The 27925-nt window shown below is 50.8% G+C and overlaps 1 protein-coding gene across 2 annotated transcripts; it reads right to left on the minus strand.

The window, feature by feature from the left end:
• Window positions 1-712: 712 nt before the first annotated feature.
• DRD2 (dopamine receptor D2) lies at window positions 713-27925 on the minus strand. 2 transcript variants are annotated; one of them, XM_064634636.1, is made up of 8 exons: window positions 26827-27923; window positions 8817-9129; window positions 6362-6471; window positions 5727-5863; window positions 5042-5232; window positions 3784-3870; window positions 2809-3148; window positions 713-2325 (listed from the first exon to the last, which is right to left on the minus strand). In XM_064634636.1, the coding sequence occupies exons 2-8, from the start codon at window positions 9096-9098 to the stop codon at window positions 2132-2134; spliced, it is 1341 nt and encodes a 446-aa protein (XP_064490706.1). In that variant the 5' UTR covers window positions 9099-9129; window positions 26827-27923; the 3' UTR covers window positions 713-2131. The 2 variants fall into 2 exon arrangements, with proteins under 2 accessions (XP_064490706.1, XP_064490707.1); XM_064634637.1 differs by lacking the exon at window positions 3784-3870 and having other exon boundaries at window positions 26827-27925.

Genomic DNA, 27925 nt, shown 5'->3' on the forward strand with positions numbered 1-27925 from the left:
TTTTGATTCAGCTCCCCACCTGTTAATTCACCACGACAAATGGCATCTTTCTGCTTGTAAATATGTTAGAAAATAGAACAGTCACTTGTTACTATTTTTCTACCCAAAAACCTACTGACTTTATGTCATTCTGTGAATATTGTGATATCAGCCTGAGTTGATTCCCACCACTGAGTGACCTTGCTTGGTTAAAACTGGGGGGAAAAAAAAGAACAGCCAATGTGTGCCTGAGATCTCGAGTCAGTGTTTCCTGAAGAGCCAGGTCCAGATGTTAAACAAGTTTGTGGGCTAAACATTAAAACCACTGGATATCAGGCCCTTCCAGGAACACCAGGGTTAGAATGGAAACCTTTTGGATTCAGGTGGGACTGCTGTTTCAGTTGCAGAAAACAGCTGAGATTATGTGTGGTGGCTGCTTGACATCATCTCTTCCTGCTACAGAGCTGGAACACACCCTGCCAGCCCAGGGAACTGCTTTGTCAGCAACACAGGAAAACCAGGGAATTAGAGAAACCCTCGGCAGTGAACTTTACCTATTCTAAGCAGAAACTATGTGAATATTCCACAAACTGCATAGAGAGAAAGGGGACTATATTGCTCTCTGGGTTGTGTTTTAGCATCTTCAGAAAACAGCAGGTAGGGAGTCTGCCTCTGCATTATGGCTATTGCAATGTGCTGCTGCTCCAGAGCCTACAGGAATTTCTAGCCAGGCCTATTTCTGTGTCCTTTTATTCCTCTTGCTATGGTTTATTTACAGAGATATTGCAAAACATACTGTGAACTGAGTACAATTAGTAAGTGCAGTGTGGATTTGGCAATGCCAGACTCAGTGGGGTGGAATTATGCTGTTATGGGTTTTCAATTCCTATAATCCATGGAAAAATAGGTATCAGAGAGTAAGGGATGCTGGGAACATCCAGACCTTTTCCAGAGTCCAACTTGGACACAGGAGCTGGTCCAGGCAGGGGCTTTCTTGGGTTTTTATTCTGGCTTTTTCCAAAGCACACAGTTTTATCTCCTTCAGTGTTAATTTAAATTAGGCACAACGTTATTCTGCACTCTCTGCTGAGAGACTGAGGCAAATCAGACCCGAGGTGGTGCTGGGCTCTGTGGCACCCTGATGGAGGTGAGAAGAGCCAGACCTGACTTGGCTGACTTGTTCAAGCTCCCACCTGAGGGGGGGTCAGGGCTGCAGGTGCCTCCCGGGGCACCCTGTCCTGGGGTGTCTACATTCCCCACGGCACCACTGCCCCGGGCTGGGAATCCTGCTGAGAGACTGGACATGAGGTGCTGGTGGGCAGAAATCACTGCTGATGAGAGATGAGGGTGTCCTGTTTGATGTACACCATGCAAGACAAGCTACCACTTCTCGAGTTTCTCTCTCCTTTTTTTTTTCCTTGGCTTGGGCTCCCGTAGTTCCTCCTGTTTATTCATATTTACACCTCTGTAGTGGCCAGACGTGAGACTGACACCTCCTCCTTCCTTCTGCCCACGGCTTGGAGGCCCACACTGCTGCAGGGTTGGGTCTGTGGGTGGCAGAACCTTCTTGACCCGCTTGGGGACCTCTTAAAGTGTTGGTGGGGATTTTTTCCGAAGGCTTCAGCAGTTTGACACTGGGTAGGTCGGCTCGAGGCGAAGGCAAAGCTGCTGCGTGGAGCTCCCGCGAGCTCTGCCTGGTTCTGGCTCCTGTTGCGAAGCGGAAAAGATGGTCTTGTCTTTGGTGAGAGTGGAGAGACCCACCACTACCTCCCCGTGGCTCTGAGACTGTCTGTGTCCAATGCCCCCGAGGCTGGATGGCCACGGGCAGCAATCAGGCGAGCGTTGCCTCCGCTCGGAGCGCAGTGCGAGGGCAGCTCTGAAAAGTGCCCTGGTGGGACTGCTGCCCCAAAGGTCACCCCGAGGGACGAGGGGACCTCCCCCCTGCACCCCCAGCGAGGCGTGGGCATGGCACTGCTGTCACCCCGGGGGCCTCACGCCCAGCACACGAGCCCCCTCGGCGACCGCCCCTCGGCGTGCGTGAACTGGCACGGGGGGGTTCTTCCTTCCTTTTTTTTTTGTTTTGTTTGTTTTTTTGGTTTTTTTTTTCCCCCCTTAAAAACGCTGCTGCTGTTTAGTTTTTTTTTTTTGCCTTTTAGCAGTGGAGGATCTTCATGAAAGCCTTGCGGAACTCGACGTTGAAGGTGGTGTAGATAATGGGGTTGACAGCGCTGTTGACGTAGCCCAGCCATGTGAAGGCGCTGTACATGGCCGGGGGGATGCTGCAATCGCAGTGCATGTTCAGGATGTGGGTGATGAAGAAGGGGAGCCAGCAGATGATGAAAACACCTGGGGGGGAGGGAAAGGAGAGAGAGAGACAGGCTGTGACTGCTGAAAGCTGGACGGGTTTTTGATGTTGAGAACAGTGAGGTTTTTTTGGGTATAAAGGGAGAATGTTTCCCTGAGGAATAAGCTGCTGTTTGCGTGTTAGGTCTCGGTCTGTGTTCTACCCAGGTACTAAAGAACTTCTCTGCTTGTGTAATTAGAGCAGATGCATCAGAAACTCTGGCCTCTGGGGTGCCAGTTCCTTGCTGGGCTATGCCCCTGCACCCAGCTGTGCTCTGGGACACCTCACAGAGCTTTCTGAACCCCTTGTACTGCACTGCCAGCTGCCCCTGGCTGGGCAGGAGGGACCCTTCCCATGGGCACCTGCTGCCCACAGAGCAAGTGAAATTATTTCTGTGGAGGGCTGGAATAGGCTCTGCTGGCCATCCAGCCTGGCCCTAGGCCCGGGCAGGTGCTGCATTTCTGCAGGAGCAGCAGGGCACTCACCAAGGACGATGGCCAGCATCTGGGTGGCCTTTTTCTCCTTCTGCTGGGACAGTTTCCTCCTGGTCACAGCCTTGAGGAAGTTCCTGGTCTTGCCGTTGGGCAGGGAGTGGATCTCGAAGACCTTGGCTGTGTGGTGGGTTTCTTTGGCATGGCCATTCTTCTCCACCCTCCCAGGGCTGTTCAGGGATGTCTGCAGGGTGGAGTTGTTGCCCCTGTTGGAGGCAACTGGCACGACCAGCTGGCGGTTACTGGGTGCTGTGGGTTTGAAGGTGGTTTTCTCAGGGGGGCTGGTGCTGGACACCATCTCCATTTCCATCTCCTCCATGTGGCTCTCTGCCTCCTGGACAAGAATCAAATGTCCACAACAGAAAGACAGATAAATATACAGAGAGGAGCAGTGAACATTCCTTACAGAGTGAAGCTGGATGATGCTGGAGAACAATCAATCCCTCTTCTCCCTCCCTACGTGATGCCTGGAGAAAGGGCTGTGAAATGTTTACAGATATTTTGGGTAGATAGGAGTGACAGAACTTCACTGAAGGATTCTCCTTTATTGCACAGAGAGGCTCAGAAATGAGAGAGATGCTTTCTCCACTCCCCACAGATTTTTATTTAGGTTTTCAGAATGCAAGTAAATAAAAATTAAACCAACAAGCAAAACCCAACAAAGCCAATGCAGTCCAAGATTTAAGTAACAGAGAGGAGAAGGAAATCAAAGACATGAAATGTTCAAATGCTGTGGCTTTTAGAGCTGATCTTTAGGTGAGATTAGTCTGGCTTTTGGAACTCTATCCTCTTAAACCCCCTGCTTCACTCCAAGGAATGGGAAGAATATTTAAATTGTGAGATCGAATGGCAACCTTTTGTTGTTAGTTTATTTTTCTCCCACCCTGCATAAATTAACTGTGTGTCCTGAGGGGTGAGAGGGGGAAGGCTAAATGCTCTGAAGAGCTGCCACTTCTCTGTAACACTCACCACTTTGCGCTTATTAACTTGGAAGCTCCCATTGGACTTCACAATAACTGTGCAGAGCTTGACGTCTTCTGGATGAGTGCATTTGTCCTAAGGGGCAAGGACCAGCTCAGAGGTTACACAGGCACAGAGGGGTTGGGGAGGGGAGCTGGTAAGGGAGGCACGTGGAAATACAAACACAGGGCACGAGGCAGGAATTAATCAGCGTGAGGATGGTGGAAAACTGCTCTGGAGAAGCAGTGATGGGGGTGACTATCCCTTGGGCTTTTCACCAAAGGCAGGAAAGCTCAGAGATCTGCTGGTGTTTGTCTGTCCCTGTCTCCTCTCCTCGGCGTGGCAGTGGCCCTGAGGCAGCACAGTTTGGAGGTGGTGCCTCTGGGGCTGCACTTTGTCTGTTTTGCATGTGCTGCCAGAGCGGTGTTTTTAAGAGCTCTTTGACACCCAGCCCGCTCAGCTGGGCTCCACTCACACATCTGGTGCTGGCAAAGGCTGTTTCCCTGCAGAGGTGCCGGGACCAGTGATGGGGTTTGCACCCCAACCACACAAACCATTTCCACTGAACCCTGGGGAGACCTTCGGGCACCTAAAGGGGGGTCACGAGGAGGCTGGAGAGGGGCTTTTCACAAAGAGTGATAGGACAAGGGGGAATGGCTTTAAACTGAAGGAGGGCAGGTTCAGATGAGATATTATGATGAAATCCTTCCCTGTGAGGGTGGGGAGGCCCTGGCACAGGTTGCCCAGAGAAGCTGTGGCTGCCCCATCCCTGGAAGTGTCCAAGGCCAGGTTGGATGGGGCTTGGAGCAACCTGGGCTAGTGGGAGGTGTCCCTGCCCATGGCAGGGGATGGAACAAGAGGATCTTTAAGGTCCCTTCCAACCCAAACCACCCCTTCATTCCGTGATTCTTCCCCCCAACAGCAGCTCTGGCTCAGACAATGTAGCCTGTATTCCTGGGGTACCCCAACCCCAGCTCAGCAGAGCCACAGGAGATGCCCTCTGGTTAATGCAGCAGCTCCTGGAGCAGATCTGCTGCTGGAACATCCCCTGGGATCCAGGGAGCCCTTGAAGCACCTGGGAACCCAGAGTGTGCAGCTGGCACTCCAGCCTGGCACAGGACACAGGACACAGCACCCACCTTTGCGACCCAGCGTTTCACCCAGTCCAGCCAGGGACACGTGGGGACGGGAGGAGATGCTCTGGGGAGTGGAGCAGGGAGGGGAAGGGGTGTGTGGAGTGCTGGGGGCAGGGCTCAGGGCCAGTTACCTTCAGGGGGGCCTGTGTGTCCGAGTCCAGGACGTGGCTGCTGCGCTTGGTGGTGACGCGCTTCCTGCGGCGCCGCAGCACGAGGTAGATCTGGACATAGACCAGCAGGGTGACGATGAAGGGCACGTAGAAGGACACGATGGAGGAGTACACCACGAAGGCAGGGTTGGCAATGATGCACTCCTTGGCATCTGGAACACAAAGGGGTTCAGGATAGTTCTCTCTGCTGCTCGGAGCTGGTTCCCGCCTTCCCTGCCCCACTGCACCTGTCCTGTATCCAACCCAGGCTTCCCAGGAGACTGATGGCTGAACTGCCAGTCCTTTCTTCTCCTGTCTCTGTAAAGGTTTTGTCCCATGGCTTTCCTTTTTTGCATGTTTTAATAGGAGGGATTTTGAATTTGTAGTGGACAGGTGTTGTGTAAATGCTGTCTGGTGTTGTGTAAACTTCCACGTAACCTCAGTTCTGGTGAGCCTAAAACACTGGGCTGAAACAGCATGAGATGAATCAGCCCCAGTAGCAGCTGACAAGGGGGATGACACTGGCAGAAAACACCTTAAACAGGGGCAGATACACCCCGAGACACCCTGACCCCCTATCCCCTCCTGGCTGGTAGCAGAGGCTCCCTGGGGACCCAGCAAAGGCAGGAAGGTGCCAGCAGCCATCTGCAGGTGGCAAAACACTCACCTGTGTTGTTGAGGCCAAAGAGGAGCGGGCAGGAGATGGCAAAGGAGAGCACCCAGACCACGGCGATCATGAGGGTGACCCTGCGCTTGGAGCTGTAGCGGGTGTTGTAGAGCATGGGCATGGCCACTGCTGTGTACCTGGGGGGCACAGAGCCAGCCTGCTGTCAGCCTGCCAGCGCTGCCACGCTGGCAATCCCACCCAGCCCCTGTGGCTGAGGGCCTGGTCCAGCAGGGGAGGGTAAAGACAGACCCATTTCCCATGCCATGGGTGCCCACAGTCTCTGCTCTGGGGGGCAGCAGGCTGGGCTCAGCTCAGCACAGCATTTTCCTTCCACTCTGAGCTGCTGCCTTCCCCCTGATGGCTGTTCCATCCTTCCAGACTATAACCAGAAGGACCAAACCAATGTGAACATACACAGAGAATTTAATTTACGTTCTCAAGGTCGGTGTCTCTGTGTCTTCTGACAGAATCCCCGCTCAGAGCCCACAGAGATCCCCTAAATTGCTCAAGACATCAACAGCACTCGCTCTCCCCATTTTCAGGCCTCTGAGTCACAAGTAAAATTAGACCATGTAGAGGTGGCTGTGACTTGCTGCCCTGGGTTTTGACATGACTTGCTGGCACGGAGCCCTCACCTGTCTATGCTGATGGCACAGAGGTTGAGGATGCTGGCAGTGCACATCATGACATCCAGGGTCACAAAGATATCACAGTGGATCCGGCTGAACCTCCACTCACCAACCACCTGCAGAGAGAGAGGGAGGGGTACAGAGTTCCCTGGGGCTGGGCTGTTGGCAGGCTCTAAAGGCAGAGCTCTGCACACAGACAGAGGTGCTGGGGGGTGGTTGGAGCTCTGCTGGTTCCAAGGCTGGTTCCTCTGCTCCATCCAAACCATTCCTTAGGACATTCCCCCAGTGGCTGGTGGGAGTTCATCCTCCCCACTCCCACCCTGTTGCTCTGTGTTGGTTTGGGCAGCCCACAGGGCAAACACAGACCTGGGCTCATGTTGCAGGGACATCAGGGAGTACAGGTCTCCTGGAAGTCAGAGGGAACAGGGCAGGGCTTAAACAGGTCTCTGGAGCATCTCAAAGCAGATTGAGGAAGCAAATATGTTAACATTGGTTCCAAGCAGCTCTAACTGTACTTACAGCTCTTCATTAGACTTTTTTTTGCAATTATACCCAGCAAAGGTCAGCAGTAGACAAGCAGGAGCTTTCCTTCGTTCCTCAGTTTAAGATCAGGGCGGCAGACATTCCTCGCCTTTATATGTATATATATTTATTTTTTTTTTGGTGAACAAAATGAATTTAATTCAGAGTGAAAACTCTTTAACACTCTACATGATGTGCTAAAGACAAAGAACTGATGATAATACTTCCAGTCACCAGTAGCCTTTTTCTCTTCACTTCTCTTGCTATTGAAACTGAACTTTGCCAATTAAGTTTAATAGCAATTATTCGGACTGCTGTGTTTGACATGTGATGAAAAAAGTATATTTCCCTCTAATAAAAATAGAGTCCTACTGCATTTGAAAATAGAATGAATAAGATATCTATTCTTCAGTTATTTCTGCTCTGATATACATAACCATAGGCAGCATAAAGAAGGGAGAATGACTGCATTGAAGCCTGAGTGACAGATGAATACTCAGTGATTAAAAAAGCACTTAAGAGACAGTTACATCAGGAACTTTGAGAATTTGCCCAAAGGCAAAGGTTTCCAGCCAGATATAAACCTCTGCAAAATCAGGTTCTCTTGGTGCTCTCATTTATGGAGGAGAGACCTCAAGTTTGGAGGTAGAAGATCTGTTTGCATCAGGGCTGTTTTTTGGGGGGAGTTTTTTAAGTATTTCATTTTTACATTAGTTTTTGCTCGAGTTTGTGACACAAAGCTTGGAAAAAATTGTGATTCCTGACCAACTTCTTGTGCAGGTGAGCTCAGTAAGGGGAAAGCACTTTGCATCATTTATGGCTTTTTAAACAAAAAGTGTGTGAGAGATTCTTCTAGCTGGGCCTGAGAGGGCAGGAGCTCCTCACAGGATAAACCTCTGCTTAGAACAGAGGAACAGAATGGAAGGGCAGAACCAGTCCCAGAGGCACTGACTGCACTCCCAGCCAGCCTGTGGTCATGGTAATAAGCTTTAGCAGATGCATGATGCTTTACATTTTTTAAGTGCCATGAAAACAATAATTAACTCGAGTGATAATTAGTATTGTGCTTTCTCGACAGCCTATGTCATGTCAGTGGGTTTGTTTTGCTTTGCATTAGTACTTAATGGGCTCATTGACAGTGGCTTCTTCCCCTGCTCTGCTCTCTGTGTCAGCGTTTTCCCTCAGAAATGAGTGCCTGAAAATTAACTGTAAACTCAGCCTAGTTTTGTACCAACCCCCTGTGCCGAGTGCAGCAGGGTGAAAAGCAGCTCCCTTGGGATTTTCTCTCCCATATCGTGACATGAAAGCTCTGGATTTACCCTCCACTTCTCCAGCTCCCTTCTCAGCACTGCAGCCCTTCAGAAATAGGGCTTTCATTGCTAATTTTTTTTTTTAATTGCTGGACTCGCTGATCCTTGTGTGTCCCTTCCAACTCAGCACATCTGATGTGCTTTCAGGGGTGCAGTTGCAGATTTGTTCTTGTGTGGATTTGAGAACAACTTTGGGGTCCTTTCACTCTCAACCCCTCTGTTTAAAGGCCACATTTATCACAGAATCAGCCAGGTTGGGAAAGACCTCAGAGATCATCAAGTCCAACCTCTGCCCCAACCCCACCTTGCCTACTAGACCATGGCACTGATGCCACATCCAGGTTCTTCCTGAACACCTCCAGGGACGGTGGCTCTGCCCATTCCAATGTCTGATCTCTCTCCCTGTAAGGAATTTCCTCCTAATGTCCAACTAAACCTTCCCTGTATGGTGCAGTTGGACTGCAATCCATCCCTCTGAGCAGCAGTGGAGTTTGTTAAGCCTGCCACCTGCTCTCACACCCATCTCCTGGAAAAACCCAGAGACGAGAAACCCTCGGGAAACCCGGGAGGCTGCACAGCAGCCGATTTCCAGACCCTCCCCTCCCTCCCTGCACCTCCGAGCCTCCTACCTCCAGATAGACCACCCAGGGCATGACCAGGGTGGCCAGCAGCAGGTCTGCCACGGCCAGGCTGACGATCAGGTAGTTGGTGGTGGTCTGCAGGGCTCGCTCCCGGGACACGGCCATGCACACCAGCACGTTGCCGAAGACGATGACGAAGATGAGCAGGGTGAGCAGCATGGCATAGTAGTTGTACTGGGGCTTCTGCTCAGCCTGGGAGGCGTTCAGGGCCCTGCTCCAGTTCCTGTCACCGATGTCACCCTCGTACCAGGAGAGGTTTAGGGGATCCATGGAGGTCAGAGTGCCAGGCTCCGGCTCCGCCCTGGCACGGAGAGGTTGGAGAGACAGTCGAGAGGTCAGCACGTGAGACAAAAATGGAACCACATCAAACATGCTGAGTTGGAAGGGACCCACAAAGATCAGTGAGTCCATCAACAAGTAAAAAAAAAAAAAAATAGCAATCAACCCCCTGTTTTTGAAGGGCTGCAGTGATGAGAAGGCAGTTGTAGAATTAGGCTTGTGAGTGAGGGGAGACCCCACTGCAGTCTGCAACTCCCTCAGGAGGGGCAGAGGAGGGACAGAGCCTGAGCTCTGCTCTGGGGGGACCAGGGACAGCAGCCAGGGAATGGCTGGAGCTGTGTCAGGGCAGGCTCAGGTTGGATCTCAGGGAAAGGTTCTTCCCCCAGAGGCTGGTTGGGCACTGCCCAGGCTCCCCAGGGCAGTGGGCACAGCCCCAAGGCTGCCAGAGCTCCAGGAGGGTTTGGCTGATCCTCTGGGGCACAGGGGGTGACTCTTGGGGATGGGCCTGTGCAGGGCTGAGGGTTGGTCTGGATGATCCTTGTGGGTCCCTCCCAGCTCAGGATATTCTGTGATTTTTGAGGTGTCACTCTGTGTTACAGCCCATCCAGGCACAGTGCCTGGGATTCTTGCCTTGGCTCCCCTGCCATTCCCTGCTCCTTGCTGGGTGTGCACAGCTCAGGGCAGATGTGCCATGGCCCACTGGGTTTGTTTTCCATGTGCTTCATGGGGCTCTGGGCTGTGTTGCTTTTTGACTTCCCTTTGCTTTTCCTTTTTTTTTTTTTTTCCTCCAGCAGTGAAATAAATTTATTTTAACCCCCAAGACCCGAATAGTGACAATAATGGAAGTTGACAGCAGCAGTTTTGCAGCCAGGGCTGGCTGGGCTGGGCTGCCTCTGCCACATCAGCACCAACAAAGAGTAAAGGCAGGAGCTGTTCAAAAGAAACCACAGCTATGGGCTGCTTTGGTTTGGGGGTTTCTGGCTTGAGAGGTCTTGAAGGGATGTTCTTTCCTTCAAGAAGGGAAGGTCCCTGTGAGAAGAAGGGAATTTCTCCCAGGAGCAAGTGACAGGATGAGACAACAGGGACTCAGTTTGCTGCAGGGGGGGTTAGATTGGATATCAGGAAAAGTCTTTTCCCGGGAAGGGTGTGAAGCACTGGCACAGGCTGCCCGGGGCAGGGGGGGTCCCCATCCCTGGAAGTGGTCAGGAAACACGGGGATGAGGCACCTGAGGCCGTGGTTTGGGGGTGACCATGGTGGGAGTGCCAGGCTGACAACGGGACTTGATGATCCTGGGGGTCTTTTCCACCCTAATTCCCTCATTCCCTGCTTGGCACTCCCTGAGAGAAAGCATTCCATGTTTCCCAAGCTGTATCTCCATAGAGACCACTCTGACTGGGAAATCTGGCCGTGTTCTCAGCCACCCCAAAACCAGGCCATTTAATTTCCTTAATAAAAGACAAAGTGAACTGGATTTATTAAAACCACGTAAGTGATCAAAATAGCAAAACATTTGCAAATATCAAATTCACCTGGGAACAATGGTTTCTTTATGTTTCACTGAGCTTTTGTGTGCTTTTCTCATTCAGAGAACAATTTGTATAATAATCCTTGGAAATTTGTTGCATATGGGTCCTTAATAGCTGATAATTCAAAAAGTGTCTGTCTGACAGTGCTATCAGCGGCACTTGATAGCTCTACAAATGTCTTCTTAGGAGCTGTCAAAGTGTCAGAAATTAATTAAATGTTAGCTTCTGTGACTCAGAGTGAAGGGGAAAAATCAATGCTAAATACAGCAACAGTTTTTTCTCTTCTCCTGTTGCCCTTTGATAACGCAAAACTATCTCGAGGAGGCAGAAACATGCAGAAAATGCAGGATGGGGGGGAAAAAAAAAGGCAGGGAGATGGAAAAAGTGTCTTGAAAGTGTGAAAGGAGTGGAATGGTTTGATAGGTGCAGGGTCAGCCCCTTGGGCCTCTCCTGGCTCCTCCTGAGCTCTGACTGCAGGTCTCAAACCAAATTATTCTTCAGGGAGGAAAGGCCGGAGCCAAGGGGGAGGGAAGAGCAGTTCCAGCCCTTTCTCAGGCTGGTACAACTCAGTGGTGGAGCTGGAGGAACCATTTACATCTCTTGTGTCCATCCATTGGGGATTTGCTTTATTTGCATTAGGGAGAGTGTAGAAAGCCCTGGATAAAGTGATGAAAAATTCCCTTCATTTCCTTCTGCAGCTTCTGCAAGAATTTTTCTTTCCTTCTTTCAGTAGGGCTGCTTTTACAGCAGTGCTTTTTGTCTTTATATGTGGCTGGTCATCGTGAGGAAAGTTAAAAGATCACGTTTGAACGTTGTACAAATGAGGAGTTTTGGTGTTTCTATTTTTAGGGGGAAAAAGTTTTCATTTGGGGAAGTGAAACAGACAAAAATTTTCAAATATTTTGCATGAAATACGGAAACTGAAACACCAAGACCAAACTAAAAATGTGTGATCCTGCAATTAAAGGCTGTGTGCAGCACACATCCTCATGGTACAAACTACAGTTAGGTGGGAAACTCTGTTAATTCCTAACTCAAACAGAGTTTGAGTTTTCAGCCTTAAAAAATAATCTTATTTTCTCCAGAACTGGCATCATCTGGAAGCATTTTGGTGGCCATTAGGGCACCTGCTGAGCCTCTCAGTCCTGCTTTAAGGAGCACTTTTCATTTTAGTGCTGACAGTTCCTCAGCAGAGAAGAAAGAGGCACTTAAAGAGCCGACTAGAAAAGCAAGTGCTTTTCCCTGTGTTTGCCCAGGTGTCTGCATTGCAGGGGGGGCAGAGGGAAGGGCTCACAAATACAGGGACAAGGTAGAAAAGCCCCTGGCTCTGCACTGTCCTCCTGGGGGTTCACTGTCCCCGAGTGTCCCCTTCAGCCCAGCCCCGGGGTGGGGACCTGGGCAGGGTCCCAAATGCAGCCAGTTCCCTGTGAATTAACTGCAGCAAAGCCACTCTAATTCCCACCCCGAGTCCACGCAGAGTTTTAGTGTGGCTGAGCTAATCCAGATATGGATTTGCTGAGGGGCCAAGGGCAGGACAGAGCAGCAAGGTCACAGCCCCGTGTCAGCTGCCAGGAATGCAGCAGATCCCCCTCCTGCATCCCCGGAGCATCCCTGCTGCTCTCCCTCCCCGGCACCAGGGCTGTGCCCGGGGCTGATCCCCCTCACACCGACCTCCCTCGGGGGCCCTGTTCAAGCCCAACCTGACTGGGAAGCAGCTTGCCAGCAGCTGGAGGGAATCTGCTGCCTGGCTGCCGGGAGAAGGGAGCCGGGAGAGGGGCTGGCAGTGCAGAGCCAGAGGTTTTCCCTTCTCTGCTGTCAACTCCCTGCTCTTTTCAGGGAGCAAACTGGAAAATGTTTGTTTGCAATGCTGGTATTTCTCCCTGGCTCCTCCTGATTGATCATCTGATTACATTTGTGGCAAACAAGCCCGAGATCCCCCCTGGCAAACGTGGGATGTTCACAACTGGCAGCAACAAACCCGTTTGTCTCTCTGGTGAGGTCTGAAACGTGAAATGTGTATTCCAGAAGCAGAGTTTGCTCTCTCATCCAGAGACAGGGAAGTGGAGGGTGAAAAGCTCCAGCAGAAGCTCTTACCCACAGCTCAGCTGTGTGTGAGCAGCAGCCTGGCTCTGCCTCTGCTCTTGGTTCTGTGCCTGGTCAGATGCCCTGATTCAGTTGGTTTTTTTCTCTCAGAAATAGCAAAGGTGTCACACCCCTTTTGATTTTTACTCTGCTTGCAAACACCCTCAGGCATGAAATACTCCCAGGCCTGATCCTGAGTGAGTGTCACACCCTGTGACTGTGTCACTGCAGCATCTGGTTTCTGTTTGGGAAGGATTTGTGGCCTTTCAGAGCTAATCTGGCCCTGGCTGCCAAGACACGCAGTTGGCCTTTGCTTCTGCATGAAACAGCACGGAATTCCCTCGGGTTTTGCCCCAGACATAACAAATTTAACATGAAATCTGGAGTTCAGGGTGAATTTTCACGGGCCAAGCTTTCCTATGGGCTCCAGACACAATCACACTGCTTGGCTTGGGGCTGAACTTGATGTGCACCAACAGGGAAAGAGCAGCAAAAGCCACCAGTGCCAACCTCCCGATGGCAGAGCTTCCACAGCAGCCTCACAACAGACCCTTCCTCCCTTTCCCAAGGGATTTTGCCTGCAGTTCTTGCCAGATTGATGTTTCCTGCTGAGTGCTGCTGGCCAGAGGCACCCACCAGTTCCTGAGCCCTGCCCAGGACTGTGTGAGAAGGGGGCTCAGAGACAGATTTTCTCCAAAGGCTTCTCTGTTTCACAGAAATCAGTGTCTAAGTGAAATGTGCACAGCACAGTGCTGTCATTTTCCTCTGAAATTTTGGAATCAATGGGCCATAGGAAAGCTGTCAAACTGACATCGCTTCTGTCCTGAAGATGCTTCTTGATGCTGTTTACTGGGCTCCTCTGAGAATGCAACAGAGACGTTCCAATTGAGGGGAATAACATCTCCTTTTGGAGCAGGGAGGAGGTGGAAGAGAAGGAAAAGGGGAAAGTGTGTTTGAGGAGCTGTTTTGTTTTCCTGTTCAGGAGTTTTGTGCAAAGAAAGGCACCTTCTGGTGTAGTTTTACCACCTTTTTTTTTTTTTTTTTTTTTTTTTTTTGCATGTAAGCCTGGAATTGTTAATCCAGGCTGTGAATTCCTGGTTGTGGTTCCCTGGAGAGCAAGGAAGGTGTGTAACAGCCAGCAGGGAGTGAGAACCTTTTCCCATCTGGTTCTGCACAGGGCACAGTGTCTGCAGACGTGGGGAAGGAGGAGGAGGAAAGGTCAGGGATTAGGGAAATGTGTACATTCTGTCTTGACCTGATGAAAAATCCCACCCACCTGCCCTGGCCTCTGACTCTCCAGGAGCAGCTGATCCAGAACCCACCCAGCAAAGTCCTGGTGGCTTTAAATAAACCTGACTCCCCCAGGCACTGAGCTGTACATGCAAATGGAGCAGGGCTGTGACAGCCCTGACTGACGAGGGCCTGGCACTAATTACACCTGAGGCAGCTCCCAGCTCTCACTGGGGCTGGCAGGAGGCAGAACTGGCAGAACTTGGCTTTCCAGGCTCCTGGGGTTCTGTCAGTGGGAAATCTCTGGTAACCAGGGGATTACAGCAGCTGGAGGTTTGGCCACCTCTGCACCCAGAGGGGCAGAACTAGAGACAAAAGTCCTGACCACAGTGAGGTTTTTGGGGGGGCTGAATTCTCATTTCAACACTGCAACCTTCTTGTCCAATCCAACAGCTCTGCCCATCAGCTCCTTCCAAGAGCCTCTTGAAAAGCTTCCTCCTCTCCTGCCTTCCTCCTGGCTCCCATTCTCCAGATCCTTTGCTATCCAAGTGCCAGTCATATTAACCACAGTTTATTGCTCCCTTCTGATTCAGAAACATTCCTGCACTTCCCTTGCTCTTGCACAATATCTCATTGGATCCTGTAACTGGGGAGTGTTCTCATGTCCCCCCAGAGCGTGTACAAAGCCAGCATTTCCTCCTGTTCATGCTCAGCAGAGCTGTTAGCAGGGGCTCTGTGGGTAACACACCCCTGCCACCCCTCTGAGTCACCCACTCGAGCTGCTCTTGCAGATGCCACAATATTTTCTGCTCACAGCACTTTCCTGCTCCATAATGGCCTCGTTCAGAGCTCCCTGCACTGACTCTGGGAGGTGATTCACCCCCTTCCCCAGAGCAGCACAGGGACAGGGGGTACAGGGACAGGGGGTGCAGGGACAGGGGGTGCAGGGACACCCCTGAGCTCCCGGCCCTGGAGTCAGAGGGGTTTCCTGGCTCTGGGAAGGGGTGACAGGAAGATTTTGTTGCCCTGTGACCCCAGAACCTCGAGGCTGAGCCCCGGGTTTAACACAGATGCTCTCAGGCTTTTGACTCCAAGATTTCTCAGTTCCCCACCTGTGCTGTTGGTGCTTTTATCATCCCCCTTTCCCTGTGATACCGAGGATTTATGCCTGAGTTGGAATTGGCGTCGCAGGTAGGAAAGGGAGGAAGCTCTCCCTGTTCCCAGAGCAGTTGTCCATCGTCCCTGGGAAGGACCAGAACGTTCCAGCACTGCTGTGGAACAGCACGGGTGGCACAGAGGGAGCAGAGTGTGCTGCTGCCCTCCCCACTGAAATCCAGGCTGGCCCATTCGGAGAAGGATGTTCCAAGGCTTGGAACATCCAAGAAGGATGTTCCAGTTAATTCTCTGGGAATTAACTTCCTCCTGCTTTCACATCCTCTGAAAATCTCACCCTCCAGTCAAGGCTTGCCAGGTTTCTTTGCAAGCCCTCATGGAAGGGAAGAACTCAGTGGTATCTTCCCTAGGGATGGAGAAATATGGCTTTAATTTGCTTTACCTTGACTTTCTGCTAATAAAAAGCAGATTTGGTTTTTAAAGAAGCCTTGCCTTTACTCACCATCAGATTTATCAGAAATTACTTGGAATTCTCCCGTTTTAGCATTTCCTCATTCCAAAATGTTCAACCAGTAACTTTGGCATGGCAGGGTTGTAGTGGGTTGGTTTATTGTTGTTTGGTTTGTTTGTTTGTTTGTTTGATAAATGAGCTTTTTTAGGCTCTATCAGGATTTCAAATCTGCTAAAACATCTCATGTCAGAATGAGAAAAAACCCTGAAAAATACAGAATAGTTTGTTGTGGCTGCCCCATGGAAGTGCCCAAGGCCAGGTGGGAGCTGCCTGGTGTATGGCAGGGGGTGGAACTGGATGAATTTTCGGGTCTTTAGCCACGGGTCCCTCTTACTCCTGAAGGGTATGTGTGTACAGGGCAGGCTTGAATCCTCACAATGTCTGGCAGAGGAGGAGTTCTGCTGCTGGAGCTGCTCCAGGCACAGCCCACGTGAAAGGATGGGCAGAAAAGGGGTTTTTAAATCACTTCTGGCTGTGTGTGCCTTCCACTTTGGACACCCAGCCAGAAATATTGGACACATCTTGATATTCAGTGGTTAAGGGGGAAGAATTGATTTCTTCCCTGTGTTCTCACATATGGATGGTCACTGTCAGAGCCAGCTCTTCTGCCCAGAAGATATTGGTTCTTATTAAATATTGCATTACTACAGACCCAACATCCTGTTCTGTACAGATGCCATTTTTTTCCTTAATTTTTTTATCTGTATCCTAATGCCAAATCTCCATGACTAGCCCTGAGCCTCTGATTAATCTAATAAATTCCCAGCTTCGTGAATACTGGTGATCTATATTCCCTTAGAATTTGTTCTGTGCTTGAGATCATCCACCAGTGCCTGCAAATAATCTTTAATCAGTCGCAGAGATAATTTATGATTTTTGAGGGATTGAAAACGATGAATCTCTTCACTTCCCCTCCCCCTTAGTTATGTATAGAAATGGCTGAAATTTGAGCAAAATATTTACTTTCAAGTACTGGTTAAAGTGTGACAAATGTTTAAGGATTTTTTTTTATTATTTTTTTTAGTATTTGGTTTTATCTGTTTAATGTTCACTGTAGGTTTTGGTTCTTGGCATTTGAGGTGTGCAACAATTTAATTGCAGAAATGGATTGTGTTAATTCCTGAGCTGAATGAACCTTTTTGCCCCCCTCCATTGAGGCTTCCCGTGTTTATGCAGCACCCAGTACAAGGATACTTTAGCTCTGAGTCCTTCAGCCACACTTTATTAAAAGTAAATAATAATAATTCAGATTGAAGCGATCAAATATTTGCCCTCCCCTTCTGCCATCCAACACTCAGTGAACATCTGCTCTTTTCACTGCCACTCCTACCCCTGAGCTTGTTTGCAAGAATGTTTGCCAAAAGAGCTGAGTTCCAGAGGAGGGTTCTCTTTCCCCTTTCCCTTCCCCCTCTCTCCCCCCAGTCTGGGGGAGTTTGCCCCAAACCACCCAGGACTGATGTTTGCCATGAAGTGCCCTTGAACCAGCCCAGCACCCACGTGACTGCCCCTCGCTCCCACTGCCACTGCCCTGCATCTAAAACTTCAGGAAAGCATGAAATGAATTAAATGAATTAAATGAATTAAAGTAATTAAGTGAATGACTGCCCTGTCCCCCGAGGCGAGGGGCTGAGATCCAGGCTGCAGCCACAGAGGAGGCTCCGTGCTCCTCAAATTTCAGATCCTGACCACCTTTAATCATTTAATCCCTGACCTAAATCAGCTCAACCACTCGGCTCAAATCCTGGCTTCCAACAGCCACCTCTGCCACCCCTGCCCGCGGGATGGGAGCTGGGGAAGGCACCTCCAGCTCTGGCCCTGTCCTGTCACATCTCCTCCCCCAGACTGGGTGCTCAGCCAGGCAGGAATTGTGCTGGATCAGCAGCTCCTGGAAATCAGCATCTGCTGTCGTGGGCACAGTGCTGGAAAGGACTTGGAGAGTCCCTGCTCTGCCCCGTGGCCATTCCAGGACAAGTGTTTGCCTGAGCTCCTGGCTCTGACCTTCTTGAAGGCTCCCAGACACACAGAACGCTCCGTTGCCTTTTCCATCTGCAGTATGTGGTTCCTTCCTGGTCTGTCTTTCCATCCCCATGCTGCTCCCTCATCACGTCCCCTCTCTGTCCCATTTACCACACCCACGGAGGCACAAATTCCCTCTGCAGGAAACCTTATTTACTGTGGCTTGTTTTGATCCAAAGGCTCATGCTCTTGGAAGAGCTGTTGCTCCTAGGCGTGATTTTCTCCCCAGTGGGAGTTCTGCCATGATTTCCCATGGATTTGGCCCTCGGCTGGCATAGCACAGGCAGCATACATGTTCCAGCAGACATGAGAGAGAGCAAGAACCAGGTGCAATATTTCAGATAAACTCACCTGGGAATGCCAGAGAACCAATGTTTAATATTATTTTTAGGAAGATTTTAACTTTACAGAGAGTGAGCTTGCAGGGAGCTACTGGAACCCCCGACAGGACCCATTTCCTGCTGTCATTCACATTCCAGAGGCTGGAATGCATGTCCCCCTCACCCCGTGGTGCTGGTGCTGTGACTCCTGGCTCACCCCCCCTTTTCCCTGGGGAAGGGGAAGGCAGTCACTCCCTTGGAACATCCAGCAGGGAAGCAGACTCGGAAGGAGCCAGGCATGTCTTCCCCCCAGCCTTCTGTCTGAGCTCATGAGAGATGCAAAGTGACACAGGGTGTCATCTGGGATCACAGAACCCCAGCCCTGCCTGACTCACCAGCACAGCCCTCCCTGGGATCACTGGAGTCAAGTGTTCCCCCTGCTCCTGCCCCAGAGATCCAGCTCCTGTGCTCCCAGCACTCCCACAGCTCCTGTGCTCCCAGCATTCCCACAGCTCCTGTGCTCCCAGCACTCCCACAGCTCCTGTGCTCCCAGCACTCCCACAGCTCCTGTGCTCCCAGCACTCCCACAGCTCCTGTGCTCCCAGCATTCCCACAGCTCCTGTGCTCCCAGCACTCCCACAGCTCCCCAGCCGTGCCCTGATGTGCCCCCGATGGAGGCAGAGGGGAGGAAGAGGAGCTGCCCTTCCTCCTGCCAGCGTTTGAGGGCAGGATTTGCAAATGTCCAAAGACCTGAGCGTTCTCACTTGCTTTTATAAGTTGAAGCTCTTCAACTTTCTGTACTGGCCACCTGGTTCTGGTTGTTCCTTCTGGAACCCTTCACCAGCTGAGTGGTTTCAGGGGTTTTATCCTGCTTTCATGTGCTCATGTGGTTTTGTCTGTGCATTTAGGGTTATATTTTTCTCTGCCTGGCCTTTGGAGCTGTTTGGCTGGTGCCAACCAAACTCCCTAAGAGCAGAGGGGTCTTAAACTACGTTTAAATCCTCCCATGTTCAGTGAAACCTGAGGGTTTCACTTCCATCCCGTGTGGTGCCGCTCGTTCTCCAGGAGATCTCAGGGCTGTTTTGCCCATCCCTGAGCTCAGACATTAGGAAAGTGCCTTAAGGTTTTATCTGTCCTGCTTGTTTTCACCAGGCAGAAGGCACTAAGCTGAACTTCTCCCACAGGCCTTCATTAAAATTCACTCATTAGCATTCTGTGGTCTAACTCCAGCACACGTGTGGGTCACAGCCCAGGAGCAGAGCGGGCTCCCAGGTCTCCAGCCTGCTGCCAGATCCATGTCTTTGGGCTGATTCTGCCCAAAGAAACCTCAAAAAAGGGGACACCTCTGGTCCCCTTACACTCCACATGATTTGTTGGTAGCATCACTGACAAACCCCCAGCCAGGGAAAAGGTTTTCCAAAGGGATTCAGTGCCCAGATGTTCCAGGTTTGGAAGGATGGGAGGGATTTCTGTCCTGCCCTGGGATCAGGGCACACACTCAGCTCCCTCCCGAGCTTTGCTTGACTTTTACACTGTCAGCACGAGCCCCAGCCTGCTGGGCAGTGTTTGTACACAAAGTTTGTACACAAAGCTCCTTTGTGTACAAAATAAAGTCGTTTGCAGTCCCAGCCGGCCCCGGGAAGGCTCCGCTCCCTGAGAGCCGAGCGGTCCCAGCCCAGAGTCATCACCGGGGCTCCACAAAGCTCCACAAAGCCATGAATATTCCCCCCGCTCGGCAGGCGCCGGATCCTCTGTCGGGTGAAGCAAGGAGCACTAATGTTTTTAATTAGGGTGTTGTGGAAGCTGAGGCAGGACTGAGCCCAGTGCTGTGTTCGGGGGCTGTTTAATTCATCAGCAACATCAATCAGGGGGTGCAGGAGACTAAGAGCAAAGTGTGCAGGATCTGGACACGGGTGCCTGACTTGCTAAAGGTGAAACAGGCACAGAAGTCCGAGAAAAGCCTCCTGCAGGCACAGATAATAACAATAAATGTTCTCCTTTACGTGCTCCCCCCGCAGGCACAGGTCCCTCCTCGAGCCTGTGCTTCTCTGCAGGAAAAAGAAACCAAATCACTGTCTGTAAGAGATGTGATTTGTTCTGTAATCAGGGCCTGCTGTTGCTGCCTGGAACTTTGATTTTTCACTCCCAGCAGAAATCAGACACACTCTTAGTGGTCACTGTGTTGTCACATCTACACATTAAGGTCTTGGAATGATGTCTTTGTGGGAACAGTGAATGCTGATGGACAAGTACAAGTTATTGAACTATCTCCTGCACAGATTTAGTAATTGCTTTGCTTTATTGTTTCTTTGCCTGTTATTTTTTTTAATCTTTTTTTTTCATGTTTATTGTCTCTGCCATGTCTCTTACTCTGAGGTTTTGTGGGTGTGACTGTGAGGCCTCCTGAACCAGAAATTCAGTGATAAACTGAACTGCAAAATGCAGCCCCAGAGAATCTTAACTTTAATATTATCCCTTCTTGTCATTTGCTCTTGGGGTTGTAATTTCCTAATTGATTCTTCCTTCACACTGAGAGGAGAAAAAAAAAATCCCTAGATAAATAAAAATAACACTTGGAAAGGATGACAAAGGCAACTGCAACATCAGATGTAGACAAACATCCTCCTACATAATGAATAATTGCACATGGATTTCTCCTTTCATTAGTAAAACACCTTCCAAAGGAAATGCACGTTTGTACTCCAGAAGGAATGTTTGGACTTGGCCAGTGGTGTGGAAGGAGGGGATGGTAAAATGCCTGTGACAGAAACGATCTCCTGTCTGGGAACATTAACCTCTGTCAGCAGCTCTGGGCCCAGAGTGTTTGCAGCTGAACAAAATGTGTTAGCAAAGAGATCATTGAATTTGGGTCGGGGGAGGAGGGGGGGAAGGAAAGAAAACGTGCGAGCAAAGCAGCTGCTCTCTGGAAAATACTGATTTGGTTTGACTGGCAGTGGGGATAGTTCTGGAGTTGTCAGCCTGCCCTGGTTCCTCCAGCTCTGCAGGACCAACACTGGGATGGGGGGACCAGAATATGGCATTGGGGTTCCCAGAGTGCCACCGTGTCCTGCAGAGCCCTCACTGGTTCCTCCCCATGCCCTTAACCCCAACCCTGGGCACAGGGGCACAGCCTCCTCCAGGACAGTGGGACAGGCAGGGACAGGGCAGGTTATCCTGGCAGAGGCCTGGAGTGCCCAGCCCTGGATCACAACCAGCTTGGGACACCTGCCTTACAAATGAAAATAACCCAATAATAAGGATATTTAGGGCTCTCCTCACGTGGAGATTCTTACATTGACTTTTTGAGTCCCTGGTTGGCAGGATAATGAAACCCCCCTAATTCTTACAGCCCCTTTGCCACTCAGAAAGTGCAAATAAGGAGCTTGCACATGTCCAGAGCATCCAGTCATGGGGGGCTGGAGTATTCCTGTAGTAGTTACTATAACTACTATTTTACTAGTCACATTTGTAGAGTGTCCATAACCTCCTGGGGGCGAGGAGTGACTCATGCACTGGGACATGGGTGATTCCTTCTGTTCAATGATATATTTATGTGAGGGGGAGAGGATGGGTGTTGTCTCTATTTCTAATGCTTGTTAAATGAATAAATTGTAGCTTTTCGAACGTGAGCGACTGAAATTCACCTCCTAAATCTGAGTGTAAATGTCTCAAGGCCACCAGGCTGCCTGGGGGTGTCCTGTCCCCTCTGAACTGGGTTCCCAAGCACACAGACAAGGCTGTGACTCAAAGGGGTTCTTCCCTGGCGTGGTCACCAGAGAAAACAGATTAAAAGGTTGGAAATCCAACTCCAGGCCTCAGTAATCCCATAGGTAATCACAATTTTTCTTGACTGCCATACAAATATGCAAAAGTCTGAAATGTGCAGGCACAGAGGTGCTGGGGGTCAGGGAGGGCCTGCTGCAAACAGAATCCTAATTTGCTGAAGCTCCAGATTGCCTGAGACATCAAAATAGGATTCAGCTTAGACGAGTAATTTGCAAGGTGCTATATTTTAGGTAATAGCTCCAAGTTGTCTGATCCAGTGTCTCAGCTGCAGCATTGAGGGGAGATGATTGAAAAACCTGAGCTGCTGGTGAAGAGTTCATTTCTCTCTAAAGCTGCAGATTGCACAGAGCATCCTCAATAGTGTTGATTTTGCTGATCCATCCCCAGCGTTAGCAGTTGGCAACCTGAAGCAGGGAGCAAAATCAAATATATGTATTTATCAACTAGTAAGTGCTTGCAGATCCTGGGACATCTCAGGCAGGAACAGCTGAGGGTACAGAGCCTGAAATTTGGGATAAGTGATGGAACACGTGGAGAAAGGAGCCACAAACCCAAGTGAATGGCAGAGATTTCCCTGAGTTCAGCAGGACTGCCTGGCACTGGGATTAGCTCTCCCAGGCAGCAGCACAGGGCTCTGAGTGTTTATTTAGCTCCACTAGAAATGTGAAGTGTGGCCATCACTGAGCTCAGCCAGGCCAACCTGCAGGGCTCAGTGCTGTGTGCCATTAGTGCCAGATTTATTGCTCCTCACAGTCTCTCTCTCTCCAGCTCCACAGAACACATAAGGCTGCATTTACATTTTCTGAATGGACTAATCATGGCTCTCTGCTTTGATAAAGAAAGTGCAGCCTCCCACATAACCACATGGAAACCAACAGGGAAGAGTAAACCAGAAATAAACCCATTCTGGGGGGTTGAGAGAAAAATACCCACCAGGATAATTGGGAGGGATGTACAGAGAAGCAGCAACTGAACACATAGTCACATCTTAAAAAGAAAATAAATTATAATGCTAAAAATATCCAGGTGAAGGACAGCAAGAGAAAACATGATTGAAGTGGAACAATTGGTAGAGGAGTTAATAGTTATTAGCAATCATTTCAGATTGAATATAGGCTGGTTTTGTAACAGCACAAGGGATGATGCATCTGACAGGACTTAAACAATTGCCTCCCCCTTTCCCAAAGAGCCTTTTGGCAGTGCCCTGGCACAAACAGAGCAGTCTCTGCTCCCCAGGAGTTGGCCAAAGCAAACAGAGTTCCTGGAAGTTTTTGGTTGTTAAATACAGTGAAGTTTGATCCCAGACAAGTCTTTCAAAACCTTTCCTCCCTGTATTCCAGACCTTAGCACATTTTAACATTGATCCCACTGGATATTCCTCTGTAGCCTTTCAGGACTAACCCTGAGGGGTCAGGCAAAGTCCCACCAGTCTGGTACCTTTTATCCACCAGTGTCCAAGAGCCACTGCCTGGGCAAGAGTGTAAAAATGGAGCAATATGGATGATATTCTTGAAAATAACTCCCATCATCCAACTGTTCACTGTGCCAGGGTGGTTTCTGTGCATTTATTAACCATCACTGGAATTCTTTCCCTGGGAATTGAAATTCCCCACTCTCTCCTTGACCCTGGGTCACTTTGGGAACATTTTGCATCCTCCCTGTCCTGCATCTGCTGGCACTGGGATCTCAGCTCTGGGCATGTGGGAAAGCCAACACTCAGCTCCACATTCCCTCAGTGTTCCCAGGGAATTTGTGCCCAGAGGGAGAAACTGCAAACGAGTTATGATGAAAGGATTTAAGGGGCCTGAGCCAAATCCATCTCGCTCACATCTGAAGAGCTACAAAACCTTGTGCATTTGTAGATAAGTATTTTTCAAAGGGTTTTCTTGTTGTTGTTTCAGGGATTTTGTGTGTAATGTTTGTTCTAGAATATTGCTGGTGAGTAAAAGGGTATGTGCAGCACAGGGTTGCTAAAGACAAGTGAGCAAATGCTCTGCAGAGACAGAACTCAGGGCTTAGGAGCTCATTCCATGGCTTCTTTCACACGGTGGAAAGAAGTGCCCGAAGTTTTTCCAAGTAATGTGGAATCCTGCTTTCTTCTGGAGGAAGCTTGGTTTTTGTTTCCATCCAAATACTGAGAGAACAATCCCATGTATTTCTCATTCCAAGGGTGACAGAGCCTGGGGTGAGTGAGTCCATACCTGGCCAGGGAGGGTTTTACAGTCCCAGGGCGATGTGGTTGTGACACAGGGCAGAGTTTTTTTTTTTCAGGGGATTAAAACTTCCAATCTCTGCTCTCCGTGAGCAGGGGCAGGACCCAGGGAATGGCTGGAGCTGTGCCAGGGAGGGTCAGGTTGGATCTCAGGGAAAGGTTCTTCCCCCAGAGGCTGGTTGGGCACTGCCCAGGCTCCCCAGGGCAGTGGGCACGGCCCCAAGGCTGCCAGAGCTCCAGGAGGGTTTGGACAACACTCTGAGGGGCAGGGGGGGATTGTTGGGGTGTCTGTGCAGGGCCAGGGGTTGGACTGGATGATCCTTGTGGGTCCCTTCCAGCTCAGGATACTCTGTGATTCTATAAGCTTGATTTTGAATTCCAAAGTTTTAGTGAAACAGAGGATGAGAGGGTGGAGATTTGCTGATTTAACACAAAGGATGGATTTTAGGAGAAGAACACCCAGGGAATCGTGCTTTTTGTGCTAAACCTGAGTCATTGAGGGGGAATAGCTTAGTCACAGGTCCTCACTGGTCTGTGCAGACCCTTCAGCTGGGGGCTGTTGTGTTCCAGCTGCATTTCCCAGCAGGTTTGGAACCTGTGTTCCCCCTGCCCAGTGCCTGGAACCTTTGCTGATGGTGGCACAGCCCGAGGGAGGGGGGGGGAACACACTGAACCAGCAATGAAGTGCCATTAGAGGGAAAGCTGAGTATTTCTGCCAGGCAGGTGTCTCACACTCCAGCCAAGCTGGAGGAGGTTGGAGTGCAATCTGTGAGCCCCTGCACACAGGCAGGGCTGCAGAGCCAGGGATGCCCAGCTGTGCCTCCCCTCGGGGAGCAGGGCACAGAAATCACCTTGGCATGGCAGGCTGGGGGGGTGGAACCCCTCAGTGCAGCAGTGTCAGGGTGGGCACGAGGGAGGGACACTGTGTGACCACTCATCTCACCCAAATCCAGAGGGTGAGAGTGGCACAGAAGCAAAATGCCCCAGGGAGAGGCTGTCTGGGTGTGGGCACAACCCATGGCACCTGCAGCACACCCCACACTGAGTGTTCACAGGCTCCTGAGGGCTCACCAGCTTCTCTCTGAAGTCTGAAACATGCACTTTTACAGAGTGCCAGCCTGAACCTCCTCCTCACTCACCTGCCACCTCGGTGCCTGTGTGCCCGGGGAAGCCACACACCCAGATAAAACCAGGGCAGGTGTGACACACTGGATTTACACACAGGTACCTGCAGGAAACAAATGCTCTGGGGGGTGTTTCCTGCAAGGTGGCACATTGTGCAAGGCAGCTCACTTAACCCATGGCACACACCTGCTCTGGAGCTGTTTCCAGAAACATTAAAGGGGAGGGCAGGCCCCAAACTCACACCTTTGTGAGTTCAAACAGCCCCAGGAGATTTGAAGCCTGCACTTCTTTCCCCAGCATATTTCCCTGTCATGCCATACACCCTCCATGCAAGGAAAAGATAACCACACGGTGCACAAATCAGTGGAAAGTGCTTTTACAAAAACTCTGTTCAGAAGTAAAGAAGAAAGGCTTGAATGTCACAGAATTTCCACAGCATGGAAAAGAAGTTCAGTGGGGGAAAAAATAACAAGTACAGCGCTCTGTACACTTATTTGATGCAGTCAGAAGTATTGTCAAGAGGTTGTTTTTTTTCTAGATTGCTACAAGCACTTAATGGACTTTTACTTTGACAGAGATAAAACCCCACAGGCCCAGGATTGTGAATCCCTGACACCACTGTGTGTTCCGAGAACAGCAATCCCATGGAGCAGGGAACACGCAGGAAATCCAACCCACGCTGCTCAGAGGTGAATTTTAATCCCTTTGACCAGTTATATTGTAATCTTGTGGCTGGTTAGTTATGAAACAACCGAGTTATCTTTCATTTTTCCTGTGAGCTCTACTGGAAGAACAGGGATTGGAGTTCCTGGGAGCTCTGGGGCTCCACGTTTTGCATGTGGGAAAGTCGGGCTGAGAGAGAGACTTGGGAGTGAAGTGAGGATGTGTTATCTGTGCAGAGACAACCCACAGACAACAACCTGGACCAAAAACCCTCCAGCACTGATTAGGGCCCCGTGCCACCCTAGTGCCTGATTCCCTGCCCTAAAGCCCCGCTTTTCACTGCTTTCAAAAAGCTGGGTAAAACTTAGAGCTGGAGGGCAATGGAAAAAAAATATTGATATACAAACAGGAAGGGTTCAGGTGTCCCTCGTGCCACAAAGGTGACTGTAAACTCTGCACAAAATCTGCTTGCAACATTCAGAGAATATTTCTGAAAGGGTTCCTTCCAGGGCTTCTTTGGGAAAAGGTGACAGATCTCCCCCCCTTCAGCAGGAAGGGTTGTTCAGGGGTGGAACTGAGAAGGAAATCTGAAGGGACACGAGTTTTCCTTTACCATGTGTGAGAAATTGAATGTCGTACGAGAAAAAGGAGTGTTTTCCCTCAAACAATTTGACTGAACAGCCTTCTTCCCCGGGGAAATGGAATGTACCTACATTCTATCCTCTCTACACATCCTCCTCCTACAGCCCTGCCTGTCACTCTCCTTCCATTGTGTCTGTGTGAGAGCAGTGTTAAGCATCAAACTTCTAAAAATGAACCCAGCTTCTTAGCAACTCTAAATGCCTCTTTAGCATACAATAACAACTGTTTATGGGCTTGCAGTGAGGGGTTTAGATGAAGAAATGAGGCAGCCTGACTTTTTCAATTTGAAAACTCGCTTTCACCTATTCTGTTGGAGAAGAGAACAGCTTAATGGGTCTTTTGGTACAATGACAAATATTTTCCTTTTTCTCCTGTCTTTATTTACATCTCTAGGCAGTGGTGATCACAGCAGCTCTGTGAATACACTCTCTGTATTCCCTTATTCACAACATTTGTATTTCTTGAGGAAAAGCATCATCAGGTATCTCTTACCTTCAAGCCATACGAATCCCTCGAGCAGAAGTGTGAGCACTTTGTGCCAAATAAATCCAAAACGCCACAACTCTCCACCGTGGCTTTTCCCAAGCTCTCCAGGGCCTCCGAGCAGACTTTTTGGCGTTCGGCGTTCACGCACGAGCAGAGGAGCAAAAAAAAAGAGAAAGAATCACCTGCCCGATCCCCGCCAGCCGGGACCGGTGCAGGTGGAACTTGTGTAACCCCAGGCTGAGCTGGCGACTGCTGGAACTTCAGGAGCTCGGGAAGCGGCTCAGCTTCCCGGGAAGAGGCGATCTCGGCAGGGACCCGCTGTCCATCTCGCTCAGCGCATCGCCGGCTGGAACAGCAGCAGCTCCGTCTCCATCTCCCGGAGCCCAGACCCGGCTGAGCCGGCGCTCAGAGCCGCCCCTTTTCCTCCCGCGGCGCGATCCCAACAACCTGTTCCCACTCCGGCTCCCTCGGCTGCCCGCGGGGTGCGAAATTCCCGCAGCGCTTCCCTCTCTGCCTCGCCTGATGCTGGGAGGGAGGGGAGGGGAAGGGAAGGGAGGGGAGGGGGCCAAGTTTCCTCCCCCGGATCCCTCCGGCTCCCGCGGGCGGGGACGGGCGGCTCCAGCGCCGGGAACGCGGGACCGGCTCCAGCACCGGGAGCGGGACAGCGCCGGGTCCCGGGGGGGCTCCGAGGGGCCGCGGGGACAGGAGGGAGCGGCTCCCACCGCCAGGGACTCGCGGGGGCAACGAGCCCTTCCCCGCCCGGCTGCCCTGCCCTGCCCTGCGCACGCACTGCCAGGGGAGCGCCGGGGATGCTCCTCCCGGGATGCTCTGCCAGGGATGCTCCTCCCGGGCTGCTGCTCCCGGGATGCTCCTCCCGGGATGCTCTGCCAGGGATGCTCCTCCCGGGATGCTGCTCCCGAGATGCTGCTCCCGGGATGCTGCTCCCGGGATGCTCTGCCAGGGATGCTGCTCCCGGGATGCTGCTCCCGGGATGCTGCTCCCGGGATGCTGCTCCCGGGATGCTCTGCCAGGGATGGCCCCGGAACGCCGGGCACCCTCCGAGCTCCAAGATTCCCGCTGCCTCTGCCCAGCTGTAGGGTTTCGC

This window comes from Pseudopipra pipra, chromosome 23 (genome assembly GCF_036250125.1).
Source record: "Pseudopipra pipra isolate bDixPip1 chromosome 23, bDixPip1.hap1, whole genome shotgun sequence".
Taxonomy (NCBI): Eukaryota; Metazoa; Chordata; class Aves; order Passeriformes; family Pipridae; genus Pseudopipra; species Pseudopipra pipra.

Coding starts and splice junctions, on each gene's coding strand:
- DRD2 (XM_064634636.1), bottom strand. CDS start 9,098: ATGGATCCCCTAAACCTCTCCTGGTACGAGGGTGACATCGGTGACAGG. Junction 5,233..5,726: donor CTTTGGCCTCAACAACACAG/GTGAGTGTTTTG, acceptor TTTGTGTTCCAG/ATGCCAAGGAGTGCATCATT. Junction 3,871..5,041: donor ACACACAGGCCCCCCTGAAG/GTAACTGGCCCT, acceptor CTTGCCCCTTAG/GACAAATGCACTCATCCAGA.